We start from the raw sequence: 27,203 nt of genomic DNA on the forward strand, positions 1-27,203 counted from the left end.
AAATCAGAGGACAACTTGAGAATTCCCCAACAATGACGTCACTGATTATGACATAATCCAGTGACGGGGCTTTCTAGATACTAGAAACCTTTTCCTGGGTTAGTGTATGTTTAGGGTATTGTTTTTGAAATGATTTCCCTTTTCTCCAAATTTTATAATTAGACATATTCATTCAGTTACTATGTATTGAGTGCCTGTGACATGCAAGGCAGCTGAGAATACAGCAATGGGAAAATAATCTGCCCTTGTAAAACTTACCTTCTAGTTGGTGGGATAGAAGTAAGACAATGTATTTAGAACAAATACGTGTTTAGAAAAGTGTTAGGAAGTTTAGGAAAGTGTTTAGAGTGCAAAAGATTGAAAAGGAGGATAGGCAGGGTGCCAGTGCTAGTGTGGCCTGGCCAAGGGCTGCTGAGATACCTGGCTATTTTGAGAAGACCTAGAAGAGGTAAAGGAGAGAGCCACACACCACTGAGAGCAGGTGCAAAGCCCTGAGGCAAATGAGTGACTGAGGCAAATCAGTTAGGACAGGGACCATCAGAATGGAGCCAGGTCCAGGCTGTGGGTTGTGGCTCTATATAAACTTGGTGGAACAGCCAGACTCCTTCACTTTAGTATTACGTATGGCTGCTTTTGCAGTACAACAGCAATCACTGCAACAAAGACTATGTCCAAAAATGCCAAATGAAAATAATGACTGGCACATCACAGAGTTTGCTGACTGAGTTAAAGAGTTGGCAAGAAAACCAGTGTGGCAGGTGGGAGGAGCCAGAGAAGGTCAAGATAGAAGAAGTGAGGGGGTGTGGGAGGGTGAGCAGCTCCCTTCAGGCCTCCTGGGCCATTGCAAGGACTTTGGACACGCTGGGGTGAGGTTAGAAAGCCCAGGATTTTCAGCAGAGAACTGACACCACCTGACAGATTGCTGCTGTAGTGACTGTGCCAGGCTCTTCTTACTTTGGATGCGAAGATTGACACTTAGGACAATCTTAGAGAAATTAATTTTTGGACATACATTCATACACATGCCTGTCCTTCATTAGGGTCATGGACTAGGCAGACATTACAGAGTGTCACTAATGAGAACATTAAGGCTTGTAATGCATAGCTCCCCCAAGGATGTCCAGGCAGGAGTGGCCAACTGTCCTGCAGCTTCCTTCCTGGGGTGTGCTGCGGACACACCTTGAGCCCTAGCATGAGTCTCTGAGGCTGCTTGGAAACTTGTCTCTCATGTCATCTCTAGCTGGACACATTAGTGTTGAAGCCTGCCACACAGGATGTCTGAATCCGATCTTCCACAGCACCTTGGCGTGCCTAGTGCTCTTCATAAAAGGCAGTCACTACAATGATGTGCTTTCTTTGTAGTGAAATTAATTGAAGCACCTGGTACAATGTTCAAATATTTATCACTGCCGAGAAGCAGGGGAGAAAGTATGGCCAGTATACAAGAGTTTAGGCTTAGACCTCTAAGGGAGGGAACAGGAACTTCTGAGACCTAATTGTGCTTGAATTTCTAAAACTGCTGGCCACCCTGGAACAACAGACTAGTAGGGCTGGGGATTTAGCTCAGTGGTTCTGGTGCCTGTTTCGAAAGTGCAAGGTCCCGAGTTCGATCCCCAGTACCAAAAAAATACCCAGACTAGTAGAGCCATGGGGGCGGGGAGTAGGATCCAACCCTCCCTGGGCTGCCCGAAGGAATGGACCAGCCCCAGTGACATCACAGTCCTAGGTGGTTGCCAAGGCACTGTTGGGAGAAACCACTCATTTTTCCCCTGGAGCTCCAGGATGTGGCTGTGAGGAGGTGGGAAAGGGAAGCAGATGGCGACGAAGAATAGCCCGAGCCCCACGCCCATGGGCACAGCTCAGGGGGACCCTGGAGTGGTAGGGACACTTCCAGGGCCTGATGCTGACATCAGGAACACAGCTTCGACCACTGAGCAGATGAAGCCCGGGAAGGTGCGCAAGCTCAAGGCGCTCATCATTGACCTGGGCTCCCAGTACTGTAAGTGTGGCTATGCGGGAGAGCAGCGGCCCACCTACTTCATCTCCTCCACGGTGGGCAAGCGCAGTCATGAAGCCATGGTGGATGCTGGCGACACGGGCGACACCCGCAAGGAAACCTATGTGGGCCACGAGCTGCTCAACATAGAGGCCCCTCTGAAACTGGTCAACCCTCTAAAGCACGGCATCGTGGTGGACTGGGACTGCGTCCAGAACATCTGGGAGTACATCTTCCACACGGCCATGAAGATCTGCCCCGAGGAGCATGCCATGCTGGTATCAGACCCGCCGCTCAGCCCCAGCAGCAACCGGGAGAAGTACGCGGAGCTCCTGTTCGAGACCTTCGGTATCCCCGCCATGCACGTGGCATCCCAGGCGCAGCTCTCCATCTACTCGTACGGCAGAACCACGGGGCTGGTGGTGGAGAGCGGGCACAGGGTCTCGCACGTGGTGCCCATCTGCCAGGGTGACATGCTCCCGGGCATGACCAGCCGCGCTGACTACGCCGGTAGCGACCTCACCAACTATCTGATGCAGCTGCTTAACGAGGCCGGCCACAAGTTCACGGATGACCACCTGCACATCATAGAGCACATTAAGAAGAAGTGCTGCTACGCGGCCCTCCTCCCGGAAGAGGAGCAGCTGGACCTGGAGGGGCTGCGCTTGGACTACGAACTCCCCGACGGCAAGGTCATCACCATCAGCCAGGAGCGCTTCCACTGCTCTGAGATGCTCTTCAAGCCGGCCCTGGCAGGCTGCAGCCAGCCCAGCCTCCCTGCGCTAACTGCCGCCTGCCTGGATAGCTGCCAGGAAGCGGGCTTCAGGGAAGAGATGGCCACCAACGTGCTGCTGTGCGGTGGCTGCACCATGCTGGACGGCTTCCCCGAACGCTTCCAGAGGGAGCTGAGCCTCCTCTGCCCCGAGGACAGCCCCATAGTGACCGCTGGTCCCGAAAGGAAGACCTCTGTGTGGACCGGCGGCTCCATTCTGGCCTCATTGGAGGCCTTCCAGCAGCTCTGGGTCAGCAAGGAAGAGTTCGAGGAGCGGGGCGGTGCAGCCATCTACACCAAATGCTGAGGGGGCGGGCCCCCAACAGGCAGGCCCCGCTATACATTTGCAGTATTTCACATAAAATGTTATTGTGCAGTGGCTTTTGTCTGGTCTGGATTTCTTGGTCTAATGGGATAGCAGGTGATGGGGAGTTGGGCTTCGAAGTATCAGTACCTTTGGCTCTGCTAGGTGAGGGAGCAGTGGGAGGTGGGGTTGGGAATTGCAGGTTAGAGGATAGGGGAGGGAACCCCACTACCACTACAGCTGATCCTTCCTCCTCTGCCCACTTTATGAGGACAGTTTCATCTCAGGGCTTAAGAGTGTGACATCCTGTTCCATTAGCTGCTTTTCCCTGACTCAACGCACTGCACATTACTTGCTCAGCTCTCAGTCAAGGGGCGAGAGGTGGCTCCCATTAGACAAGTACAGGTCATTTCTCTGTGGGTTGAAGGAGGCTCAGGACCAGATGTCTGACTTCAGTCTTCTCTTTCTGGGCCCTGTGCTGGGAGCTGGAGACTGGAAGAATCAAAAGAGTCACTGTCACCTTAGGCCTTGCTCCCTAGTTTTTTCTCCATTGCCAAGAATCAGGCTTCTGGCCTGAAATTTGAGTACCTTGGCACTGCCGGGCCTAGGTGCCAGGCACAGAACTCCCTACTAACGGAGGTTGCAGACAGGAGGCAAATGCACTGAAGGTGGCCAGTAGACATGTTTGGCTGGCATAGTGTTCCCATTTTCTTTTCTTGGTCAATATGAATTCTTTCTGTGGGCCTACATTCTCCTACATTCTTCCGAAGTCCCTGCCATGAGGATCTTTATAAGTACCTGCTACTTCAACCTAACTTTTGCTTAATTGGTATTAGTTTCTGGTGCTTGAAGCCCAAAGACCTTGACTAATACCAATTATAAAAGACCTCATGAACTACAGAAGGGAAACAGGCTTGTAAAGGGGAAGGTAAAACGCCTCAAACCACAAGCAGCAAGCAAGTGCTGCATGTGAGCCCTCTCCTACATGCTGGCCCTACACGCTACAGACCAGGTCTATGTGTCCCTGCCCCTTCTACTGTCTCATCACAACCTGTATCCCTTCACAGCCAGTAATCTCTCCAAACACCCCTAGTGTGGTGGGGGCTGCCAAAGCACCATGTGACTCACTTCATCTTTGACATAAGCTCATTTAAGCCAAACACAGGCATGGCAGAAGATTTGAGTTTCATGGGAAAATGTGGATCAATGACTTTCAGTTTAAGATGGCCCACCAACCACATGTGTTCATGTGTTTGTCTCCTCCCTCCTAAATAAGTTGCCATTAAAGTGACAGTAGAGAATGTAAATATAGGATCACACTGCAAATGAAGAAGATGATATAGGAACTGCAGGAAGCTAAGAGATTTCACCTGGTTCTGGAAGAAGGCGTGTGAGTGCAGGAAAGAAGGGCAGGAAACCTGCAGCTGGAACATGAAGGTTGGTTCCTGCAGAGCTGAGCAACTACCTGTCCTGCAAATGGAGAGGTATGGGCCTTGGAAATGCCAAGCCAGGAGGGAGGGACATTGGAGAGGTGCATGAGAATGAAAATGGGCAGGGAAAGGGGTGGTAACTAATGGTCTCTCTTTGAAAGCATATGGAAGGTACCAGCCTTTGTATGCACAAATATATTTCTCAGGAAAACAGCTGAATTCTCCTTCAAAAGGTGGTGCTAGTAGAGGGAAGAGGAGGAGGGAAGAGTAAAGGGCAGATTATGAACTCTGCTGCATCTCTAGGTCCTTTCTCTTAACTGAGTCACACTCAGGTAGAACTGATATTCCGGAGGTGGGAGAGTTTCCTTTTCCTCCTTCCCAGCAGTCCCCACTTTCTGCATGGGGATCAGATGTGCTCCCAGGGCAGAGCATGTGTTTTAGGCTAGGCCAGTCAGAGCAAGCCATCTCCCTGGCGGTAAAGTTTGGCTCTGAGTGAACACATGACTGAACTCACACATGCCTTTTGCTTGGAAGGTTGATATGCTGCCAGGGCTGTGTCCTAGAACTGCTGGGACAAGATTTGTCCCCAGGAAGTAAGCAAAGGATTATGGATCTCAGAGCAACTTGGCAAAACACAGCTGGTGCCCTAATGAAAGGGAACCTCTGAATGAAACCATGCTTTGAGGAGCCCCACTGTCCAACAACTCAGTTCCCTGAGACAGTGAATCCAGCTTCTTTTGTGCCAGCTCAAGTCATTTGTCTGTTCCTTGCAATGTGAGCATTCTAGCTGGCTTGGGTTTTTCTTCAGTGACAACATTCCTCAAGCAATTTTTCGTGCCTGAAGGTCTGGGCTTAGAGAGGCCTCTTAGAATTGGAATATTCAAGACCAACACATCATTTTTTTTCCCTAGCAAAGAAGTGATTATATATGTGGAATTTTATCAAAGTATCAGAGAATGTCAGATAACACACTGCCACTGAGGTGGGAGACCTTAGGTATCACTTGTCCTTTCATTTGTATATTTACTTCTTAGGTATTAGTCCCAGAGGTTAGATTTGGAGTGTCTTGAGGGCAGGAACTGTGCCTCCTTTGTTTTGGTTTTCTTAGATCTCAGGTCAGAGCAGTTATAAGCATTGGTCTCTAGAGCCTGTGAGACAGCATCAACATTGTCATTCCTGAAGGCAGTCAGTAACTGCTGAGTTTTATCTTTGACATGTATCTAAAAATTCACTCCTTTCTATGCTATGTGTAGACTTGTGCAAAAATCACTGAATAGTTCTCCCTGCTTCCAATCTCTAGTCCCCCCTAAAGGATCTGTCTGTTGCATTAATCTATGTCAAACATGGTGTCCCTCCCGTCTGCCTATTACCCCATTGTGTTGAGGCTTGATACTGAAGGACCTGATTCAGTATGTATTATCATTTCTGAGGAAGGATCCCTAATCCTCTCAACCATTTCTGGGCTATTTTACAAGAAACCAAAAGGGTGTTGCATTTATTGAGCTCCTGCTTAATGTTCTTGGCACTGTGCCAGGTGCTCTTCATGTCTGATGGTATTTAATTTCACAATCTCATGAGGAAGCTGTTATTGTTCCCATTTTTATAAATGGGAAAACAAAAATTCATACAAGTTTTGACCTTAAGCATCTTACCTAAAACCCAGTGCTCAAAAATGAATACCAAATTCTTGCTCCAGTTTACCTATGAAATTATTTTGCTAAAAATGTTTCTGCCTTTATACTTTCAGAGTGTGAAAGGAGAGGACCAGAATAGGCAGTCTCGTTTACTATTGTATTGAAATACATTCATTTTTCAAGCCCAAGCAATATTTTATTTTACATAAGAAAAAAATCCATACTGTTCTTGATTGAAAGAGGGATAAGGAAACAGAAAAGGAGCTTTTATGAAATTTATCAGTTTTGCGTTCCATTGTGGTTTTCATCCTGCTTTGTGTGTTAAAGGGGAAAAAGGAGTTACAAATATTTCCTCCCATTTTATAAATCAGGACATTGAGGCTTGGAGAGGTTAAGAGTCTTGTCTAAGTTTATTCAACTGGTAAATTAAAGTCTTGTGCAAAATCAAAGTTTTGTGATTCTAAAATGCCCTTTGCCCTTGTTTCCTGTCTTTCTGCAAATTATATCTTTTCCAATTAAAAATACACAAAAATTGCTTTCAAATAATGAACAGTAAATAAGACATACTTTCAGAATCATCATATCTTGCTTGAGATTTCCAGGGACATGAGCAAGTATTAGAGTGACATCAAGTGGTGAGGTTCTGCTATATTTAGACATGACAAGAGGTCTGTTGTCCTCACAGCCTGTTCAGTAAGCCTGTTTCTCTTCACTCCATGTTTATTTCCAAAGTTTCTCTAAGGGTTATTTGCCCAAAGCACTTTTGAGAAATTAACTATTGCAATACAAACCATTCAGGGTTTTTTGTTTGATAGATGGATGTAGACATAGATATAGATGCATGCACTCATATAAATGGAATATATATATATTCCCCCACAAATTTTCCTATAATGTAGTGGTCCTTAGCCAGTGCAGAACTGAGGGTAGAGATGTGGGCTATTGGTATACTAGAGCTAGCTCTTAATGGCTAGCAAGAACTAATGGCTAAATATCCAGGAATGAACTAATGGTAGCTTGAGATTGACCATGGAAGAAGTATTAACCCCTGCATCAATCAGTATATGCAACAAATCAACCTGTCATCCCCACATTGTTTAAGGAATGGGGCAGAGGACTGCAAGAGAAATGTTGGGCAGCAGAATCATCTAGGGAGCTAGCTTTAAAAACAAATATAACCCTCATAGACCTTCCTTTCTCCTAGCGACTGTAATTTGGTAATCTGGAGAGAAGACTAGAAACCAGCATTTAAAAAGTTGCACATGTAGGGGCCGGGGATTTAGCTCAGTGGTTCTGCTGCCTGCTTCGCAAGCACAAGGTCCTGAGTTCGATCCCTGGTACCAAAAAAAAAAAACGTTGCACATGTGCGAGGTGCTGACTAGTGAGCGGGCTGTCCTGTGGCCCCGCCCCTTCAGCACAGAGGAATGGAGCTGCTCACAGCCACGCTCCCTCCCCCTTTGGCCACTGGGCCATCCCAGCACTTGGATCCACACCACGGAGAGGCACTGGGTTAGAAAGGCCATTGATCTGAGCTCCAGAAGATAGATCAGAAGTGAACAAGAGAAAGAAGGCCTCTCTGAGGCTCCTAGATGAAAATTGAAGCCCACTGGAAAAGTGAAGAAAATCTCTGCAATAAAGGCACACCAGACTACTGTAGTTGGTAAGTTGAAGGGATTGCCACCTCCCAACGGAACCTGGACTATCTTCAGGGGAAGGCAGCTGGAACCTGCAGTAGAACCTTGCAAAGTTCAACCTAGCCGGAAGTCAGAGATCCCAACTTGGGCTTTGTAGGCAGAGCTCAGCCTGAACCTCAGGGGACAGCTGCTGGCTTGCTGAGACTAATTGACTTAGATCTGCATATTCCTGCCCATGCTGTCTGTTGTGACAGCAGAGACATACCCTGAAGGAGGCCCTTTATTTTGATTTTTTATTATTTTCAAAGTAATTTTTTCTCTTATTTTTAATAATTTTTCCTTTTATCTATTTTTTCCTCCTTCAAAACTTTTTCCTTTTTTTCTCTTTTCTTTCTCTTTTTCACTCACTCTCTCCATCCCATCTTGTTTTTCATTTCTCTCCCTTTTCATTCCTGTTCCTGTCATAATTTAAATTTCTTTTTTTCTTACTTTTTCTTTTCTCCTCTTTTTCCTTCTCTTGATTGTCATTAGTTTTAAAGGGAAGTAAATACAGTATCTAGCCTCCCCATTGCTGTTAGGCTGTTCTGTTCTTGTGTTTGTTCTTTCATTCTGTCTTCTCCTCTTCTCTTCAACAGCTTCCTAGAGTTTGCGTGATCTTCCTGTGCCCTCTGGCCTCACTTCTAACCTTTCCCTATCCTACCTATCTATCCCTCCCTCCCCAACTCCTTCTAAGTCCCCATCTCAAAGGGTAAAGTTGCTATATTGAAGAGTTTATTCACTATAAACATATTTTGGGCTGGTCCTCAATTTTGATTCAGTTCACATGTTTAAAAGTGACAGATTAATAACTACCACAAATTGTCATTTTCTAAACTGTGCTTGATGCTATTGTTGCTGATTGTATCACTTGGGCTAAGGTGTTGTAATTGATCTAATCAGCTGTCCTTCCCAGTATACTGAAAATGAGATTGCCTAAGAGTCATTAGAGACTCAAAACCTAAAGGCCAGATATATCTGGAAGACACTGCTGAGAAACAATCATTCCATAAAGGCTCTAAATACAAGCAACAAAGATACTTACAATAAGCAATATTGCAGTATCAACCCAGGAATTGAACCAAAAACAGTACCAACAACAAAAATAGAAATGAGAAGACACCTAAGCAAGGCACAAAATCAGGCTACCAGCTCACCAAAGGCAAATTCTGGGGGAAACGAGGTGGAAAAGCCTGATAATCACCTGGACACCCTGCACTGATGGCACTGGAAGTAACAAAATAGATAAAGGAAGCTCTAGAAAAATTCAAAACAGAAATAATTTCCCAGATAACCACAGAGATGGTGAGCAGAATGGAAGACATGATTAGAGACTCTAGAGCAGCAACAGATAAAAAATAGATGAGCTTAGAACCATAATGGAAACCATGAATGCCCAGCATAGGAAAGAAATGGAAGCCATGAATGCCCAACATAGGAAAGAAATGGAATCCATGAAACAGATTCAAACAGATATCCAGGAGATTAAAAACTCTATTGAAAGCATTCACAGCAGAATAAGCAAATGTGAAGACAGAATATCAGATATAGAAGACAGGATTTCGGTCAGTGACCATGAAAAGAGATCTCTTAAAAATAGTAAGGGACCATGAGAAATCAATCCAGCAGCTCCTAGGTGATACAAAGAAGAATAATATAAGGCTGATAGGAATCCATGAAAAATCAGGAGAAAGTACAAATGACACAAAAAAAACCTATTCACAGAATTGATGACAGAAAACTTCCAAAACAGAGCAAAAGAATTTGACCTACAGATGAGTGAGGCATATAGGACTCCAACTAGCCATGACAAAAAAAAAACAAACAACAAAACTACACCTAGACCTATAATAATCAAGATCCCGGAAACCCAACAGAAGAACAAAATACTACAAGCAGTTAGAGAAAAGAAATAAATCACATACAAAGGGAAGCCCATCAGAATCACAGCAAACTTTTCAACACAAACCCTCAAGTCAAGGACAGCCTGGAGGGAAGTATTTCAAGCCCTATAAGAAAACAACCTCCAACCTAGACTGATGTATCCTGCAAAACTATCTTTCAAAATTGATGGGGAAATAAGATACTTCCATGACAAAAATGGTTGCACGTGTGATTATAACAGACATTGTTATTTTTAAATATTGCTCAGAAAAGTGTAGGGCACATACTGAACACAATAGAAATGTTTACAGGTAACAAGGACCTGACGTGCATTGGACCAGGTTAAGAGTAACTAAGATGCCATTCCCTGGGACCAGGACCTCTTTTATCACCTAAACCAAGCTCCATAACCCAACTGTCGCCTTCCCTGAAACATGTTTCTGGCTCTTTGACACTATTGGCCTTGGACTTGTCTGCCTTGGCTTCTGTCATCTGTATTTCTCTGTAAAAAGGACAGAGACTGTGAAATGTCCTTTTCTGCATTCTGGGTGCAGGCTTGGGCCTAGCACAGAGTCATGGAACAGCTGCCCAGGGGAATGTATGCTGAATTTATTGCTCAAAATTACCTCAATTCACATTTGGTAGTCCTTGATTTTTTTTCTGTCTTTCTAGAGTTTTGGAATCCTTAGGGTACTGGTTCTCAGCCCTTCAATGCTGGCTGCATGTTAAAGCTTTTACAAAAATCTCAGTGCTCATGCTCACCTGGAATTAAATCAGAATCTCTAGGGTGGAGTAGTAGCCATAGTCTAATTTTATTTTATTTTATTTTTTTGGTACTAGGGATCGAACTTGGGTCCTTGTGCTTGCAAGGCAGGTGACGGAACCACTGAGCTAAATCCCTGCCCCTCTGGTCTGACTTTAAAGGCCCCAGGCAGTCTGATGTGTAGCCTAGCTGAGAACCACTGCTCTAGGGAAGCCTCAGCATCCAGCCTTTCATTTTCACTGCTAGAAACCTAGCCCATTAGACAGCTGTCAGCCTAGAAAAAAGTTATTTTTGCCAGGGATTTAGCTCAGTGGTTCTGTTGCCTGCCTCACAAGTTCAAGGACCTGAGTTCAATCCCTGGTACCAAAAGAAAAAAGGTATTTTCCTGAGATGCCCATTTTCTTACCCTTCAGCATTCTAGTGGCTTCTGAAAAAGAGTTCCATTCCTCCTGGTTTTTACTTTATATATATATATATTTATTGGTACATTTTAGGTATACATTACATTTGGTTTTTACATTTGTATAAATATGTAAAATAAGAATTAGAAACCAAATGACTCATAGCAAAAGCAATAGTTTTCAGAAAGTCAGGCAAGAAAAGAAAATAACCCCTTAAGAATAAACCTTGCAAGGGCTGAGATTTAGCTCAGTGGTGCTGCCTCCTGCCTTATAAGTGCAAGGTCCATAGTTTGATCCCCGGTACAAAAAAAAAAAAAAAGAGCAACCCTTGCACGATTGAAGATACAGAAATTAAGAGCAAACAAATCTCAACAACAAAACTTTTTTTAAAAAAAGGAGAAACCATGCCTAGTGCCCTATACTGAAACTGAGATTTCAGTAGGGAATCTTGTATGAGAATCTAATCTTGTACTCTTCTCCCATTCTATACAAGTGAGTGCCAGTTTTGGATTCGGGGTGGGGTGGGGGGCAGTTGTCAGTGGTTGCAGTGGCAAGCCATACCCCCACCCCCTCCTAGCATCAATGATAGGGGACAAGGTGAGAGAGATGAAGCTAGTTGGCATTTACCTTCTCCCACACCCTCTTATCCTTTGGTCACAGTGGGGCTTAGTTTGGTGCTGATTTATACTCCAAACTTGGAAAGAGTGAGATGCTGAGAGCCAGTGATCAACTGTTGCTAAGAAAGTGTTAAGAGGGCCATGGAGGAAGCAGAACTTTCACTCAACTCCTTTGCAACAAGGTAATGTGAGTTGGTGCCTCACTTTTGCTATGCAGTGAGGAGCTGAATTTCCCTGCTCATCTGACCATTGAGCTATGCCTACATAGGGGAACATCCAATGAATAAATATTAAATAAGATTCAGAGTCTTATAATTTAATATTCAAAATGTCTAGGATTCAAATAAATATCATTTATCATGTAGTAAAGGAATTGGCCTCGTCTAAATGGATTCCTAGCCTCTGTCCTCAACATCTGGGAGGTAATCTATGCCATTCCTCATAAAAATGCCTTTGTTTAGGATTAGGCTGGCCACATAGATCTCAGAGTAAGGTTGATCATATCCAAAAGCTATAGGGTGATGGCAGACTATGCTGGAAAGACCAGCAATGTGATATAGAGTAGGGACTTTGGGTCACACAATATCAGGTGACCTGGAGGCTGAGATAAACCATATGGAAAATAGATAAATTATGCCTACCTGATGGAGCCCCAATAAAAACTCTGAACATTAAGGCATAGGAAAGCTTGTTTTATTGGCAATATTTTGGATGTGTCATCACATATTTATGCCTGTAGAGTAATGCATCCTGACTTGAAGGGAAGGAGATAGTGGGAATTTTGAGTTTGGACCATACCCATGAGTATAATAGCTTTCATTGATTTTGGGGAGGCATTCAAATGTATTTTTATTTTGGGAGTCTGAACTTGCAGTTGGTTTTAGAAGTGAGGGCAGTCTTGGGCGCTGTGTTATCTGCCTTTGCAATTAACCCAAGCTTCTCACATTTGCAATACAAAGAACCAGGAAAACTGCAAAGCATAACAAAACACAATAACCACATTCCAACATGAGATGAATCAGATGTTGAGATGATCTGACAAGGATTTTAAAGCAGCCATCATAAAACCATTTAAGGAGGAATTACAGATTATCTTGAAATACATAAAAACATACTGTAGAAAATATTGGCACACTGTGCTATTGCTTCTTCCTTTTTTGACGACTCCACCACTACCTGGGGAAGCAAGCTAGCTGAGTTACACCACCACTGCCAGTTATACTAAGGAGCTAACTACTTCTCCAAGTGCCATTAGATGCCCTTTGAGGCATGGACAGTTTTCTCTGTTCATAAAGGCTGGGGACTTCTGGGAAGATGGCAATATGGAGAACAGCAGAGAAATAGCCTCTCAGAGTCTTGGTGTCCAGACACTGCAATATAGCAACATGAAAAGAGAAGGAGGGAAGTGGGTCCCCTGGACCCACCAAAGATCTGAAGTTAGAATTGAGAATTGAAGCCCACAGGGAAAGTAAAGAGAGAGACCTCAATGCAGAAGGAGGTGGCAAGTGGCACTTTCTCCCTGAGCACTGACTCACTGTGTGGGAAGGGTGACTCAAATCTGCAGATGCACAGTGACTGCTGCCAATCCCAGAGACCTCCATGGAGAAATGCACCAGTGGGAGAGCAGTGGAAACAGCAGATTGTAATGGCTGGTGAGTTATTCAGGTTCAGACATCCCCAAGGAGAGAGCAATTGATTGGTTGACATTTTAGAGAGGAACCAACTGAGCTCAGAACTCAGAGCAGCTGCAGGCTGGCTCCATCTAGTGGCTCCTAGTGTCAGGATGAGGTGGAACCGAGTTCAAGTCAGCAAGAGGTCAAAGAACCAAGTTCAAACTGGCAGAAGGCACACAGAGTATCGCAGGCTGAACAAATTGGGTTCCAGCCTCACAGCCAGAAACCAGCCTGAATTTCAGTAGAACTAAAAATGCAGGCTTGCTGGAATTATCCACTGTCCCACTGTAATTCTATGGCTGGTTTGCTGAGATTAATCAACATGGATCTGGGCTCTGTCTGCTCACTCTGTTTACCAGTGACAGCAGAGACACACCCTGAAGTTGACTTTTTTTCTTCTTTTCTGATTTTTTCTTTTCTTATTTTTTGTTTTGTTTTTATTGATTGCTTGTTCTTCTTTTTATATAAGTGTGAATATTGTTTCTAGCTTTTTGGTTGTTCTGTTATTGCACTTGTTTTTATTTCTTCTCTCTTTCCTTCCTGTCTTCTTCACCAGTTTCCCTAAATTTGTATAATCTTCCTGTGTCCTCCAGACTTGCTTCTAATCCCTTTCTTTTCTTCTATTTCTGTATTTTTGTCTTTCCTCCTAACCTCTTTAAAATTTTGTCCTGAGAGTAAAATTGCCATATTAAGGGCATATTTATTTATACAATTTTCTGTTTGTTTCATATTATATAATCACAAATATAGTTCATATAATTAAAGATGGCAAATCAATAGTTACCACAGTTTTTTATTTTCTAGGCTGTGTTTGATGCTATAGTCATAGCTGATTGTACTACTTTAGCCAAGGTGACATAATTATTCTAATCAGTTATTCATCCTGGTATGCCAAGACTGAGATTGCCTAAGGGTCATAAACAATACTGTAGGCTAGTGCTGAAGAACCAGAAGCTAGGCCAAATAGGCAGCAACTTCCCATCCCCAACAAATTGAAGAGGTAGGATCTTGCAACAGACTCAAAACCCAAAAGCCAGCTACACCTGGAAGACATCTCTGAGAACTAGTCATTTCTTAAGGATTCTAAATACTAGCAATAAAGCTACCTGCCATAAGCAATTTACAAGCATCAACCCAGGAGTAAAGCTTTAAAAAAAAAAGAAAGAAAATGAGAAGACATTTAAGCAAAACACAATCCCAGACTTCCTGCTCACCAAAGGCAAACAGGGGGCAATGGGGTGGAACAATTTGAAAGCCACCCACCTCTAGACTCTCTGAAGTGGAAGTAACAAAGCAGATGAATGAGGTTCTAGAAAAAAATCAAATCAGAAATAATTTCTCAGATAACTACAGAGATAGTGACCATAAGGCCGGGGATTTAGCTCAGTGGTGCTACTGCCTGCCTCGCAAGTGCAAGGTCCCAAGTTCAATCCCTGGTACCAAAAAACCCCCCAAAAAACTAGCATGTGGTAGAGGAATGTTCAGGCCGGGGATTTAGTTCAGTGGTTCTACCACCTGCCTTGCAAGCATAAGGTCCCAAGTTTGATCCCCACTACCAAAAAAAAAAAAAAAAAAAGAGAGAGATAGTGACCATACTAAAAGATATGGTTTGTGACTCTAGAGCAGATACAGATAAAAAATAGAGGAGCTGAGGAAAATGATGGAAACCATGAACACCCAACATAGGAAAGAAATGGAATCCATGAAACAAATTCAAACAGATATCCAGGAGATGAAAAATTCCATTGAAAGTATGAATGAGCCAATGTGAGGACAGAATATCAGATGTAAGAAGACAGGATAGTGGTTAGTGATCATGAAAAGAAAGATTTATTTAAAATAACAAGGGACTGTGAAAAATTAATCCAACAGCTGCTAGATGATTCAAAGAAGAATAATGTAAGATTGATTGGAATCAATGAAATAGCTGGAGATAGTGCAAAGGACATAAAAACATGTTTATAGAAGTAATGGGAGAAAACTTCCCAAGCATGGTAAAAGAATTTGACATAGATAAGTGAGGCATATAAAACTCCAGTTAGCCATGTTAAAAAAAAAAAAATTACATGGCAGATAATAGTCAAGATTCCAGAAATTAACACAAGAACAGGATATTAAATGCTGTTAACAAAAAGAAACAAATCACCTGTAAAGGAAAGCCCACAGAATCACAGCAGACTTCTCAGTATAAACCTTCAAATCAAGGAAAGCTTGGAGAGAAGTATTTCAAACCCTAAATGAAAATAACTTCCTTCCCAGATTGATGTATCCTGCAAAACTAACTTTCAAAATTGATGGAGAAATAAGACACTTCCATGATAAAGAACACCTAAAGAAATTCATGGCTTCCAAACCAGCACCCTAAAATGTTCCAAAGGATATTCTAGAAAAAGATAACAAGGACTACAACTCCATGAAACCCCAACAGAATGAATCTACAAGGCAAGGCAAATAATTAAATGGTGTGGGGGGGAACAAACAACAGGAAAATAACATGACAAGGATGTCAATAGATACCAGTTATAACCATCAATGTAAATGGTCTCAATTCACTAATCAAAAGAAACAGACTGGCAGAATGGATCAAGAAGCAAAATATAGGGGCTGGGGATTTAGCTCAGTGGTTCCGCCACCTGCCTCGCAAGCGCAAGGTCCCAAGTTCAATCCCTGGTACAAACAAAAAAAACAAAAATACTCCTAAAATATTTGGGCTGGGGATTTGGCTCAGTGGTTTTGCCGCCTGCTGCGAAAGCTCAAGGACCTGAGTTTGATCCCCAGTACAAAAAAAAGAAGCAAAATACAACAATGTGCTGCATACAAGAAACACATTTAATTTTTAAAAATCCATAGACTAAAAGTTAAAAATGGAAAACAATACTCCATGCAACAAGAACCTGAAAAAAGCAGAGGTAGCTATTCTATTTGCAGACCAAGTGGATTTCAAGCCAATACTGATTAAGAGAGACAAAGAAGGTCACTACATCCTTGTAAAAGGAACAATCAAGAGGAAGACATATAATCATAAATATATATGCACCAAATACCAGCACACCCAACTATATAAAATAAATATTAATGGACATGAAAAATCAAATAAGACAGTTGTAATGAGTACCTCAATACCCACTGTCATACATACACAGATCAACTAGATGAAAAAAATCAACAAAGAAATATCAGAACTGAACCAAACTTTTGAACAAATGGATTTACAGAGTGTTCTACCTCACAACATCAGAATACGCATTCTTTTCAGCTGCACACAGGATGCTTTCAAAAACAGACCACATACTAGCTCATAAAACATGCTTAAGTAAATAAAAGGAATTGAAATTATCCCATGCATATTATCAGACCATAGTGCAATGAAATTGGAAATCAGTGGCAAGAGAAACCACAAAATCTTCATAAGCACAGGAAAAGAAATAACATCCTCCTGAACAACCAGTGGATCACATATGAAATTAAAGAAATTAGACAATTTCTACAATTAAATGATAATGCCAACACAACATACCAGAACTTGTGGGATGCAATGAAAGCAATCCTATGAAGGAAACTTATAGCAGTGAATTCTTATATCAGAAATACAGAACAAGCTCAAATAAATGACCTAATGTAGAACCTCAAGCTTCTAGAAAAAGAAGAGCAAGTCAAGCCCAAAGCTTGTACATGGGAGGAAATTATAAAAAACAGCAGAAACCAATGCAATGGAGATTAAGAAAACAATACAAAGAATCAATGAATTGAAGAGTTGGTTCTTTCATAGATTAAATAAAATTGGCAAACCATTAGTCAGCCTTATCAAGAAAAGGAAGGAAAAGACTCAAATTCATGAAATTAGGAAATGAAAAGGGTGAAATCACAATAGATCCTTCAGAAATCCAAAAGATCTTCAATGTCTACTTCAAGAACCTGTATCCTCTGGGCTGGGGAATTAGCTTAGTGGCCCTGCTACCTGCCTCGCAAGTGCAAGGTCCTGAGTTCGATACCCAGCACCGCCCCCCCCCAAAAAAAACACTTTAAAAACTTAAAAAACTATTTGATGGGGCCAGGGATTTAGCTTAGTGGTTTCACCGCCTGCTGCACAAACTCAAGGACCCGAGTTCGATCTCCGGTACCAAAAAAGCAAAAACAAAAAACTATTTGATCATCTCAGTAGATTCAGAAAAAAACATTTGACAAAGTCCAACACCCCTTTACCCTTACAGACTAGAATAGATGGTCTCTCTCTCAATCTAATAGAAGGCATCTATGACAAAGCAACAGCCAACGTCATACTAAATGGACAAAAACTGAAAGCTTTCACTCTAAAATCAGGAACAAGGCAAGGATGTCCACTATCACATCACCACTCCTATTCAATATATGTAGTTCTGGAAACATTAACCAGAGTAGACAAGAGAAAGAAATAAAAGGAATAAGGATAGGAAAGGAAGAACTTAAATTACATGTGGATGACATGATACTCTACATAGAAGACCCCAAAACTCCACCAAAAGATGTCTAGATTTAATAAACAAATTCAGTAGTGTAGCTGGATACAAAGTCAACACTCAGAAATCAGTAGCATTCCTGTATACAAATAACAAACTCACCAAGAGAGAAATTAGGTAAACGATAACTTTTGCAGTAACATCCAAAAAAATGAAACACTTAGGAATCAATCTAATGAAGGAATTAAATACCTTTACATGGAAAACTACAGTACTGTGAAAAAGGAGTTTGGAGGGATTATCAGAAAAAGGAAAGGTATCCCTTGTTCTTGGGTAGAAAGAATCAATACAATAAAAATGGCCATACTTCCAAAATTGTTATACAGATTTAATGCAATCCAAATCAAAATACCAATAGTGTCTCTCATAGAATTAGAGAAAATAATACTAAAATTCATTTGGAACCAAAAGAGACCAAGAGTAGTAAAAACAAGTCTGGGCAACAAAGGCAAGACAGGGATTGTCACAATCCCTGCCTTGAAATTATACTACAAAGTTACTGTGAAAAAAACAGACAGACTTGAGGATCAATGGAAGAGACTAGAAGGTACAGAAATAACTCCAAACATATTCAACCACTTTATCTTTGACAAAGGAGCCAAACACTTTCACTGGAAGAAAGATAGCCTCTTTAATAAATGTTGATGGAAAAATTGGCTTTCTACATGCTGAAGATTAAAACTAGACCCCTATCTTTTACCATGCACTAAACTAAAATCAAAATGGATCAAAGATGTAATTATTAAAACAGAAACACAAGTCTGCTGGAAGATGGGATAGGTAGAACTATTGAAGACATTGGTTGAGGCAAAGACTTTATGAACAAAACCCTGATCACACAGGAAATATCACAAAGAATCAATATTAAAAATTAATATGACTAAATGAAGTCCATGCCAACACATAGCATAATTAAAGTTCTGAAAATGAAAAGCAAAGAGTAAGTCATAAAAGTGGTCACAGAAGGGCCAGGGATTTAGCTCAGTGGTTCCGCAACCTGCTTTGCAAGTGCAAGGTCCCGAGTTCTATCCCCAGTACCAAAAAAAAAAAAAAGTGGTCACAGAAAAATGACTTATAAGATAACATTAATTTGAATGAAAACTTTTTTTAATCTAAAACCAGGGAGGCCAGAAAGAAATGGCATAACAATTTGCAGTACTAAAAGGAAAGAACTATCAACCATAAATCCTATGTTCAGAAAAACTATATTCTTAAGGAATGAGGGGGAAATAAATACATTTAAAGATAAATGAAAAGAGGGATTCTTTTTTTTTTAACTTATTATTTTTGCTATTGCTAACAAACCTAACTTTAAAGAATGGCTAGAGGAAGCTGTCTAAACAGAAAGGAAATGACAACAGAAGAAGGGATAGAACATCAGGAAGGAAAGAAAATATGAGTATGATCAAAGATAGAAGTAAATGTGGCAGACAATTTTACTTTTGGTAAACCTGAAATATAGTTTCTGAAATCATATTTGATGACTGAAGCAAAAGTGTAGTATCTGATGTGGTGCTTAATTGTATAACCCAGAATATAACTTAGATCAGCATATCTGCACAAAAGGAAATTTAGGTATATATCTAACAAAATAGGTACAGGATTTGTGTGAGATGATTTACACACTCTGATGAAAGAAATCAAAGATCTAAATAAATGGATAAATAGGTATTTCTAGATATTTCATGTTATGGATAGTAAGATTCAATATTATTAAAATATTGATCTGTAGATTCAACACAATCCTACCAGGTTGTTATATGGACATCAACAAATTGATCCTAAAGTTTACATAGAAAGACAAAAGATTCAAAATAGCCAACACAGTATTAAGGAAGAAGAACAAAATTTGAGGATAAACATTATTCAACTTCAGAAAAAAACCAACACATTATTCAACTTCAAGGCTTACTGCAACACTACAAAAATCAAGATATTGGGGAAAAAAATCAAGATATTGGATAGAAAATAGACAAGGAGATCAATAGAAAAATTTAGTAAGCGCATAAATGGGCCTACCAAACATAGTCAACTGATCTTTGATAAAGTAGCAAAGGCAATTCAATGGAGTAGGGGAAATTGACCAATTTTATCAGCAAATGAGTGCCCAGTCCAGGTAAAAAGATGTGGCTGAAATTCTAGTACGAACTCTAGAGAAAGAGATGGTTTTGAGGGTGGAGGCCTGGGAAGCTTTGAGTTGGAGGTGAGGTAAGCCAAAGGAAAGTACAAGGGGGAGAACATGTTGGATACTGGATTTTCCCACACCTAGTAATGGACAGGGGAGAAGCAGAATGAGAAAGGGTGAACTGCTTTGTTTTGTTTTGTTTTTCTATAGTTACTGGCTAAAATGTTTCAAACAAGAAACTAGGAAGAGGAGGTAATAAAAATGAAATTTTCTTTCTCACAAAACTTCTGACCCCAAATATATGTTTGTTCCTCATACCAACCAATTCTCCAATCTCTGGACACCAACTGGTTGCCCTGTCATCCACCTCAGCTCAGACACTAACTACCTGGAGATCCCACAGGCTAAGAGCTTCACCAGACTGTTCCTGCACTTCAGACACCAGCTGCAAGTCCCAGGTTCCATTTGTACTTCTGGCCACCTATAAATCAGAGGTTCCCATGGTCACATCCTCAAGTTTGACAGTTTTTTAAAATGACTCACGAAATCAGGAAAGAGCTTTCTTTACTATACCAAGTGTATTATAAAGGATACAACTTACAAACAACCAAATGGAAGAAGTGCATTAGACAAAGTATATAGGTAGAGTTTCCTCATCCTGTCTGGTGTGACTGTTCTTCCAGAACCTCAACGTGTTCACCAACTCTGCTTTCAGAACCCATCATTTAGCATATTTTAATGGCCACTTCATTACTCAGGGATGATTGGGTTAAATCATTGGCCACTGAGTCTCTAGCACCTTTTCCTAACTGTAGGTCTGGGAGTGGAGGGGGAAACTGGGATTTCAAACCTCCAATCATGCCTTGGTCTTTCTGCCAACCAGGCCCCATTGTCTAGATATCTGCCCCTTGAAGCAATCATCTCATTAGCACATGAAAAATCATATTCTAGAGATCCCAAGGATTTTAGGAGTTGTGTGTGAGGAATTTAGGCCAAAGACCACAAATAGTTTTTTAAAAAATTATATCCCACTTGACAACTGGGAAATTGGAATAGGAAGGGGGTCTTAGAAATAATCCGGTCATTTATTTTAGATGAGAAAGTACAATTCCAGTGCTGGGACATGACTTGCCCAAGGACACTCAGCTGGCAGATGGAGTTGCTGAGACCATTATTAAGATCTTCCAGTTTCTAGTCTCATACTCTCTCCACACCATTGGAGCCTGTAGTTCAGCTACATGTAGCACAGCGCATCCCAAGCCTTTGCACTCTGTGCTCTTTAATCCTTTTAGAATCACTTATAGAGGCACCTTTGGCTTGGGTGCAGGTGCCAGTTGCCTGGCAAGAGCACACTCTTTGAAGGAAAATGTGTTTGTTCTCCCTCTACAAAGAGCAGGCATGAGTCATCTTCAGTAATAGCCAAGCCAGGATCTATCACAATGCTGAGCAAAAACACTCCACTCATCACAACTGCCTCTTCAAAAAACAGCCAGGTTCAGGATGAACCCTTACTTGAGCTCCAAGAAATGCCTCTTTGGGTGATAGATTTTCCTTCAGTGATAAGGAACCCAAATGGCCAGTGTACCTTAGCAGGAGGTCTAGCAACCAAGACCCAAATTAGTGAACAGCAAAGCCTCACAGATAGACCTAAAATAAGCCAAGAAGGAGATATGTGAACTAGGAGCAAGGCAAAGGTAGAAAATGATAGTTTTCCAGAAAAGCCTTCCTTGTCTTCAGCAGTATTGGAATTTTAGCTGGGAAAATAGATGCCTAGTTGGCTGGATTTACCAGCCTCCCTTGAAGCTATGTGAGGCCACTTGAATAAGTGCAAACAAATGAGGTATTTGTGGAAGTGCTATATGAAACTTTGGGGTCATCTTCAAACAAAAGAAGTCCCTTGTCCTGGAACAGCTCTCTTTTCTCTTTCTTTGAATTTAAAAATGAAGATGCTTGCCACTCTGCCTTGACCATTAGGATAAGGAAAATGCCCTTGCTGATGGCAATAGGAGGGAGAGATCTGGGTTCCTCAATGACTACATGGAGAAAAAATACCAACCTGGACCTCAGGACCATTATTGACAAATAAGCCTCTATACTCTTTTCTTTATTTGGTGTGTGTGTGTGTGGCGGGGGGAGTTGAGATGCAAAAAACATATCCTTTACTCTGACCTCTCATGGGAGAGAGCAATAGGAAGTAGATGATATTTTTAGCACAATACCAAAGGCCCTATGCTGGATAGGTAGGAAGCCCTTACTTTTGGCAAATTACAGGACTGGGCACTAAGTTTCTCTGTAGAACTATTTCTCATCCCTTTTCCTTTGCTAACAGTCTCCTAAGTAAGCAAATTGGCTTTCTCGTATAACCCTTACAATAATCTTAGGTAGAGAGTTTTCTCTCATTTTAAGATTTAGCAAACAGGCTTAGAGTGATGAGAAAACTCAGCGAATAAATGACAGACCTATGATTTGAACTTAGTTGTCTGTGACTCCAGAGGCTAGGCTTTTGCTTTGCTGCATGCTGCCCCTCTCAGTAAGTGAGGATGTATTTCTGAAAACAGGTGCTGACTATGCCATGGTGCTTTTAAAATTAAAACTCATAAATAAGAAGGGCTTGGCTGTCAAGGCTGGCAGGAAGCTATAATTTCAGGCAGTACCCAATTTATAAAAGACCAGTGATTTGACAGTTTATTTAGATTCCTGTTGTTTGGGACTCAGGCCACGCTTTTCTCCAGACTCAATGTGATTCATGGGGACATGTGTCCCCATGACAGTTCCCAGACAACTATATTAACTCATAGTTTTAGGCTTGGGTATAGGGAGCAAGGAAAGAGAGTCCTGGTAGAGATTGTAATCCTCTAGTGATCAGTGCCCCAGGCTATCCTGCCCTATGCTCTGGCCCAAGGTTGCTGCATACAGGATCTCTGATCACCACCTCCTGAGCATTTCAGCCAAAGCCTCCAACTCCTCAATCTAGCTCATTTCATGCAGGAATAAATAAGAAAGCAATCAGATTGAACTGCTTTACATTGATATAATTCTTATCTAAGAAAATCTGTGCTATTCCCTGCGGTAGGCTTAAATATGTTCTCTATATAGTTCATTTTATTACAGTGCAGTTCTGGTCCACAAACATACTTAGAGTAGTCCAGGGAATTAAGTTATTTTATTGACCACATTTACTTTTTGCAGAAAGATGAAGTTTAATATGGAAAGGCATAAATAGGAACTTGAAGGAGAGTCAAGTGGAGAAACAAAAGGTAATCAGTCACATATCTGGAGGCTATCTAGTCCAATTGTTAGGAGATGCATTTGTGGAATTTGTAAAACAGAGCAATGCTCTGGAAACACAAGGTATATATTATAAATCTGCTCTGTACCATACAAACCAGAATTTGGTTTAGGAAATGAAATCTGTTCTGGATATTTTAAGCAGGAAGAAAGTTTAACACATAAAATCTTACTGAATTTTGCTTATCAAAATAGTGGTGTGTGTTGAGGGGCTGGCTGTGGCTCTGGGCCCCCAGGTATGACTTCCAGGACACTATAGAAATGGCCTACCATGAAAGCTACCAACTCTGAGGCCACTTGAATCTACTGAGTCTAAGAACACATCACTAGAGCTTTGCACAGGGATAAGGAAGGGGGAATTGGAAGTGGCTGCCACAGCTGGCAAGGCCAATGCTAATGACAGAGCTATCTTTGACTCCTGGGAAGCTGGAAAGCAGACCCTGGTGGGCTGCTCAGAATAGCCTGACCCTTCATTATCACATCTGTTTCATCTGGCCTCACCAATTTCATATAAGTATGTGTGCCAAGGAGAAGGGGAAGTGTAGTTTGAGCTTTGTAACCTCTGATGCACAGGGAAGCACTGTAGATTCATGCTGTCCACTGGGACTTTCTGTGCTGAGAGAAATGCCGTCTAAACTATCCTGCCATATGTGGCTACTGAGCATTTGAAATGTGGCCACATCCCTGCAACACAGGGATGAAATTTTAAATTTTTAAAGTAGGTATTTAAATTTGAATTGCTACATGTGGCTACCGGCTGCTAGGAGGGTGTGATGGAGGGTGAGTGGGCCAATCCATGGTTTCCATAACACTGATTATAATCCTTGTATATCGCTGTGGAGGATGACCTCATGGCCTCTATTTCCTTGCCTATACAGCAGGAATGACTACTTGAAAGGGAAATATTATGGTAAAGTAGCTGTGGAACAGTTAATGGCTGGTAATGACTTCAGCACCATGAATACCAAAGAGCTGGGGTTAAGATGGAGTGAGAAGGATCATACTAGAGGATGAAGATGAATACACGTAAAAAAGGGGTTAGGGCCTGGGGATTTAGCTCAGTGGTTTCGCCACCTGCTGCACAAGTGCAAGGACCGGAGTTCAATCCCTGGTACCAAAAAAACAAACAAACAAATAAAAAAGGGGTCTGGCATGATATTCTTGACATTTAAGTATAGTACCAAGTGCACCTTTCCAAGGAGAAGGCTACTGATAAGTACTTGAGTGAATCTGGCTTCTCTCTTTGAAACTCCATGTCCACATATTTCTCTACTAGATAGCTTCACCTGGATGTTCAACAGCATTCTCAAATGCAACCCATCTATCTATCCATCCAAATATTCACAGACCTCCATTATGTGACTATCATATGTTTGGTACTAAACTAGAAACCTGGAGTGTAATGCTATACAAAACAGATAATACTTCTCCCAGGGTTTACAGTTTAATAAGAAAGACAGAAGGAATAGGCAATGGAAGTACAGGGTGCAATGGGAATACCCTGGAGGATACCACACCTATTCCTGGGAACTTAGGCAGTGCCAGAGAAGCCTCTTGGGAGAGTGAAAGAAGAGTAGTATCGAGACAAAACAGACAGAGGGGAATAACAAAAACAGAAGCCTAGCTTCGCTGTCAGTTCTGGCAAAATCTCATCTCATGGGTGGGAAAGGATTGGGTGTCTTGAGTCCAGGCTGTTTCAGGTGAGGAAATAATTCAATGCTTAAGTCGCACTTAGAAATTTTAAGGTTGTTTTCCAGGGGGTGCTATGTTGTTGGCCTCTTCATCTCCCTTACAATATCCTCACTGTTGCTCACAAATGAACTTTTTGGGTGATTATTCCAGCTGGGTTAATGGAAGGTGGAAAGCTGAAGTTGAGAATAGAGGAAATCTGGAAATTTAAATTCCTAGGAACTGGCATAAATTCCTCGGAGATCTTCAGACTCTGAAAGGTTTACAAGGCAGGGTCAAAGCTGAGAAGACCAAGGGGCAAAGGGCAACCAAACTAGTATCTGGGTTGTAGGGGGAATAAAGACAAAACTGCACTATAGGATACTTATAATTTTATAATAGAAGCTAAGTTAGGTAGAAATATCATAGGCAGTCAGAAAGGGCTAGGCTCTCAAAGTCAGTGCAGAAGATGAGAACACATCAAAAACTGGCTAGAGGCACATCTAAAGATTTACATACTTCCCTATGGAAGTTTAAGATTCCTGGTACCACCCTTTTGAGATTTTCCTTATAAATAAATCCTTATCTCATTAGGGGTGGGCCATCCTTTCCCACCCATTACAACTAAGTCTAGGACTAAGACTAAGTCTACTAAAACTAAAGATAAGATTAAGACTATAGATTATCAACCAAGGTTAATGATGTTATCCATATGTCCTTGCTACTACTGGATCAACATTAGCCAAGTGGCTATCCTTGTAATCTTATTGGTCGATTATAGTTTTGACCCTCGTTGTACCCACCTCATGATTTTGCTCTATAAAACTTTCTGAGAAGTGGATTCCTTGGCAACCCATTTGGGACTACTCCTATCTCTCAGGAGCTATTCCTATTCCCCAATAAATTTTCCTAGTCTTAATCTCTTTTTAAAAAGGCTTGAGGGATAAAAGAAACTCTGTGGTATGTGGGAGAATGACATATGTTTTCTGCTGTGCTCAGCCCCCCATCCGAGCTCTCTTGGTTTCAGGTCATTTCTCTGTCTTCTGTAGCCCCTTGGACAAGCTCCCTGCTAAAAGCATTTATGGCAACCATTTTGGCCAGAGCCCTGTGTGAGTTGGGCAACATGGTGGCTGTGGAAGCTGATGCAGAGTTGTTTTGGGGAGCCTGTGAAAGATGCTGCAGCCTTAGAGGTATCACAGTTAACAGAGAAGTGTTCAGCAATTTAATAATCTGAGTCCCATGGTTCCCAGTGTTCCTGAGTGGATCATCTTATTCTCCGCCTTTGGACTCTTACTGTGTTACTGGGACATCTATCCCTAGCTCCCTTCTCTTGAGCCTTTTACCTCCAGTTTCTATCTTCTCACTGGATGCTACAGAGGCCCAAGTTCCAGTCTGTCTACTGACAGCACACTGGCCTCTTCAGAGCCTGTTGACCCTGTTTGCCTCTGTGTTGAGTACCCCATAGAAGCTGATCATCCTTCCCTGAATTCTTACTGTTTTACATCCTCTTATTAGGTCTTGCATCTCATCATCACTCCTCTCATCCCAATCACTGGCTTCCCATTTTGGAAAATTTGGTTGGAAGAACCTGAGTTTCACAAAATGTTTTTGAGCTTGTTCTGGTTGAGCCTGAAACCTTCCTATCTACGTATGTTTTGACAGGGCATTTTAGAATTCTATTTGTTTGGCCTATTTCAGCATTTGTCATCTCAAAATCACTTCTTACTTTTCAGCTGAGTAATATTTACCAGTAATAAAGTAATAAGTTACTTAGGAAGTTAGCTGACTAATTCCAAGAAATTGATAGCAAAGGAAGTTGCGGGGGGGGGGGGTAGGGAAATTGATAGCAAAGGAGAAAATAAGCACAAACTCAATAGATAGCATCATTGCATGATTTAGCTAAATCAAGAGCAAATGGCAGCCTGATGGTGAACTCATACCAAGAGTGACCAAGGCTGTGAAAGACAGTGTGAAGCATGCAGACATGAGCCTGGTTTATGTCTTGATCTTCGAGAGGTGTGGATTTACTGCTGTGTTAGTGGTCCTGTGGGACTGCATGATTCCAAAATCAATTATTCCCCTAGCCTCTACTGTACTTGTAAATTAATGGTTAAAATGTGCTTGTTAGTTCTGGGATAATAGAATCTGTAACGAAACAGAGTTCTTAAGTAAAATTGCTCAACCCCTTGTTTGTCCGGAGAACGAATGTTCCCGGGCCCACTACCTGTAGAACAATCCATCAGTGTGTCTGCTGACCATCAGTACGTGACGGTCGTGACCATTAGTGTGTATGTCTGCTGACCATCAGTACGTGACAGTCGACCACTAACCTTTGTTCCTTTTTTTTCGTAAATCTACATGTTAACCTCCCCTTCAACCCCCTATAAAACAGCCTCGGACTCTGAGCCAGTTGCCTCTCTTAGCTACTTTGCTTTGGGAGTGCCGTCTGGCCAGACTAATAAAGGTCTGTTTTATTTTCCAA

General features: G+C 41.8%; 1 protein-coding gene across 1 annotated transcript; it reads left to right on the forward strand.

Annotated features, from left to right (window-relative positions):
* The first annotated feature begins 6 nt into the window (after window positions 1–6).
* On the forward strand, window positions 7–27,203 carry Actl7b (actin like 7B). Its single transcript, XM_087184200.1, has one exon. The coding sequence runs from the start codon at window positions 1,816–1,818 to the stop codon at window positions 3,073–3,075; it is 1,260 nt and encodes a 419-aa protein (XP_087040326.1). The 5' UTR covers window positions 7–1,815; the 3' UTR covers window positions 3,076–27,203.

This window comes from Heterocephalus glaber, unplaced genomic scaffold (assembly GCF_053883595.1).
Source record: "Heterocephalus glaber isolate CG9 unplaced genomic scaffold, H.glaber_assembly_v1.0 deba00001481, whole genome shotgun sequence".
In the NCBI taxonomy this organism is placed as follows: Eukaryota; Metazoa; Chordata; class Mammalia; order Rodentia; family Bathyergidae; genus Heterocephalus; species Heterocephalus glaber.

Coding starts and splice junctions, on each gene's coding strand:
- Actl7b (XM_087184200.1), top strand. CDS start 1,816: ATGGCGACGAAGAATAGCCCGAGCCCCACGCCCATGGGCACAGCTCAG.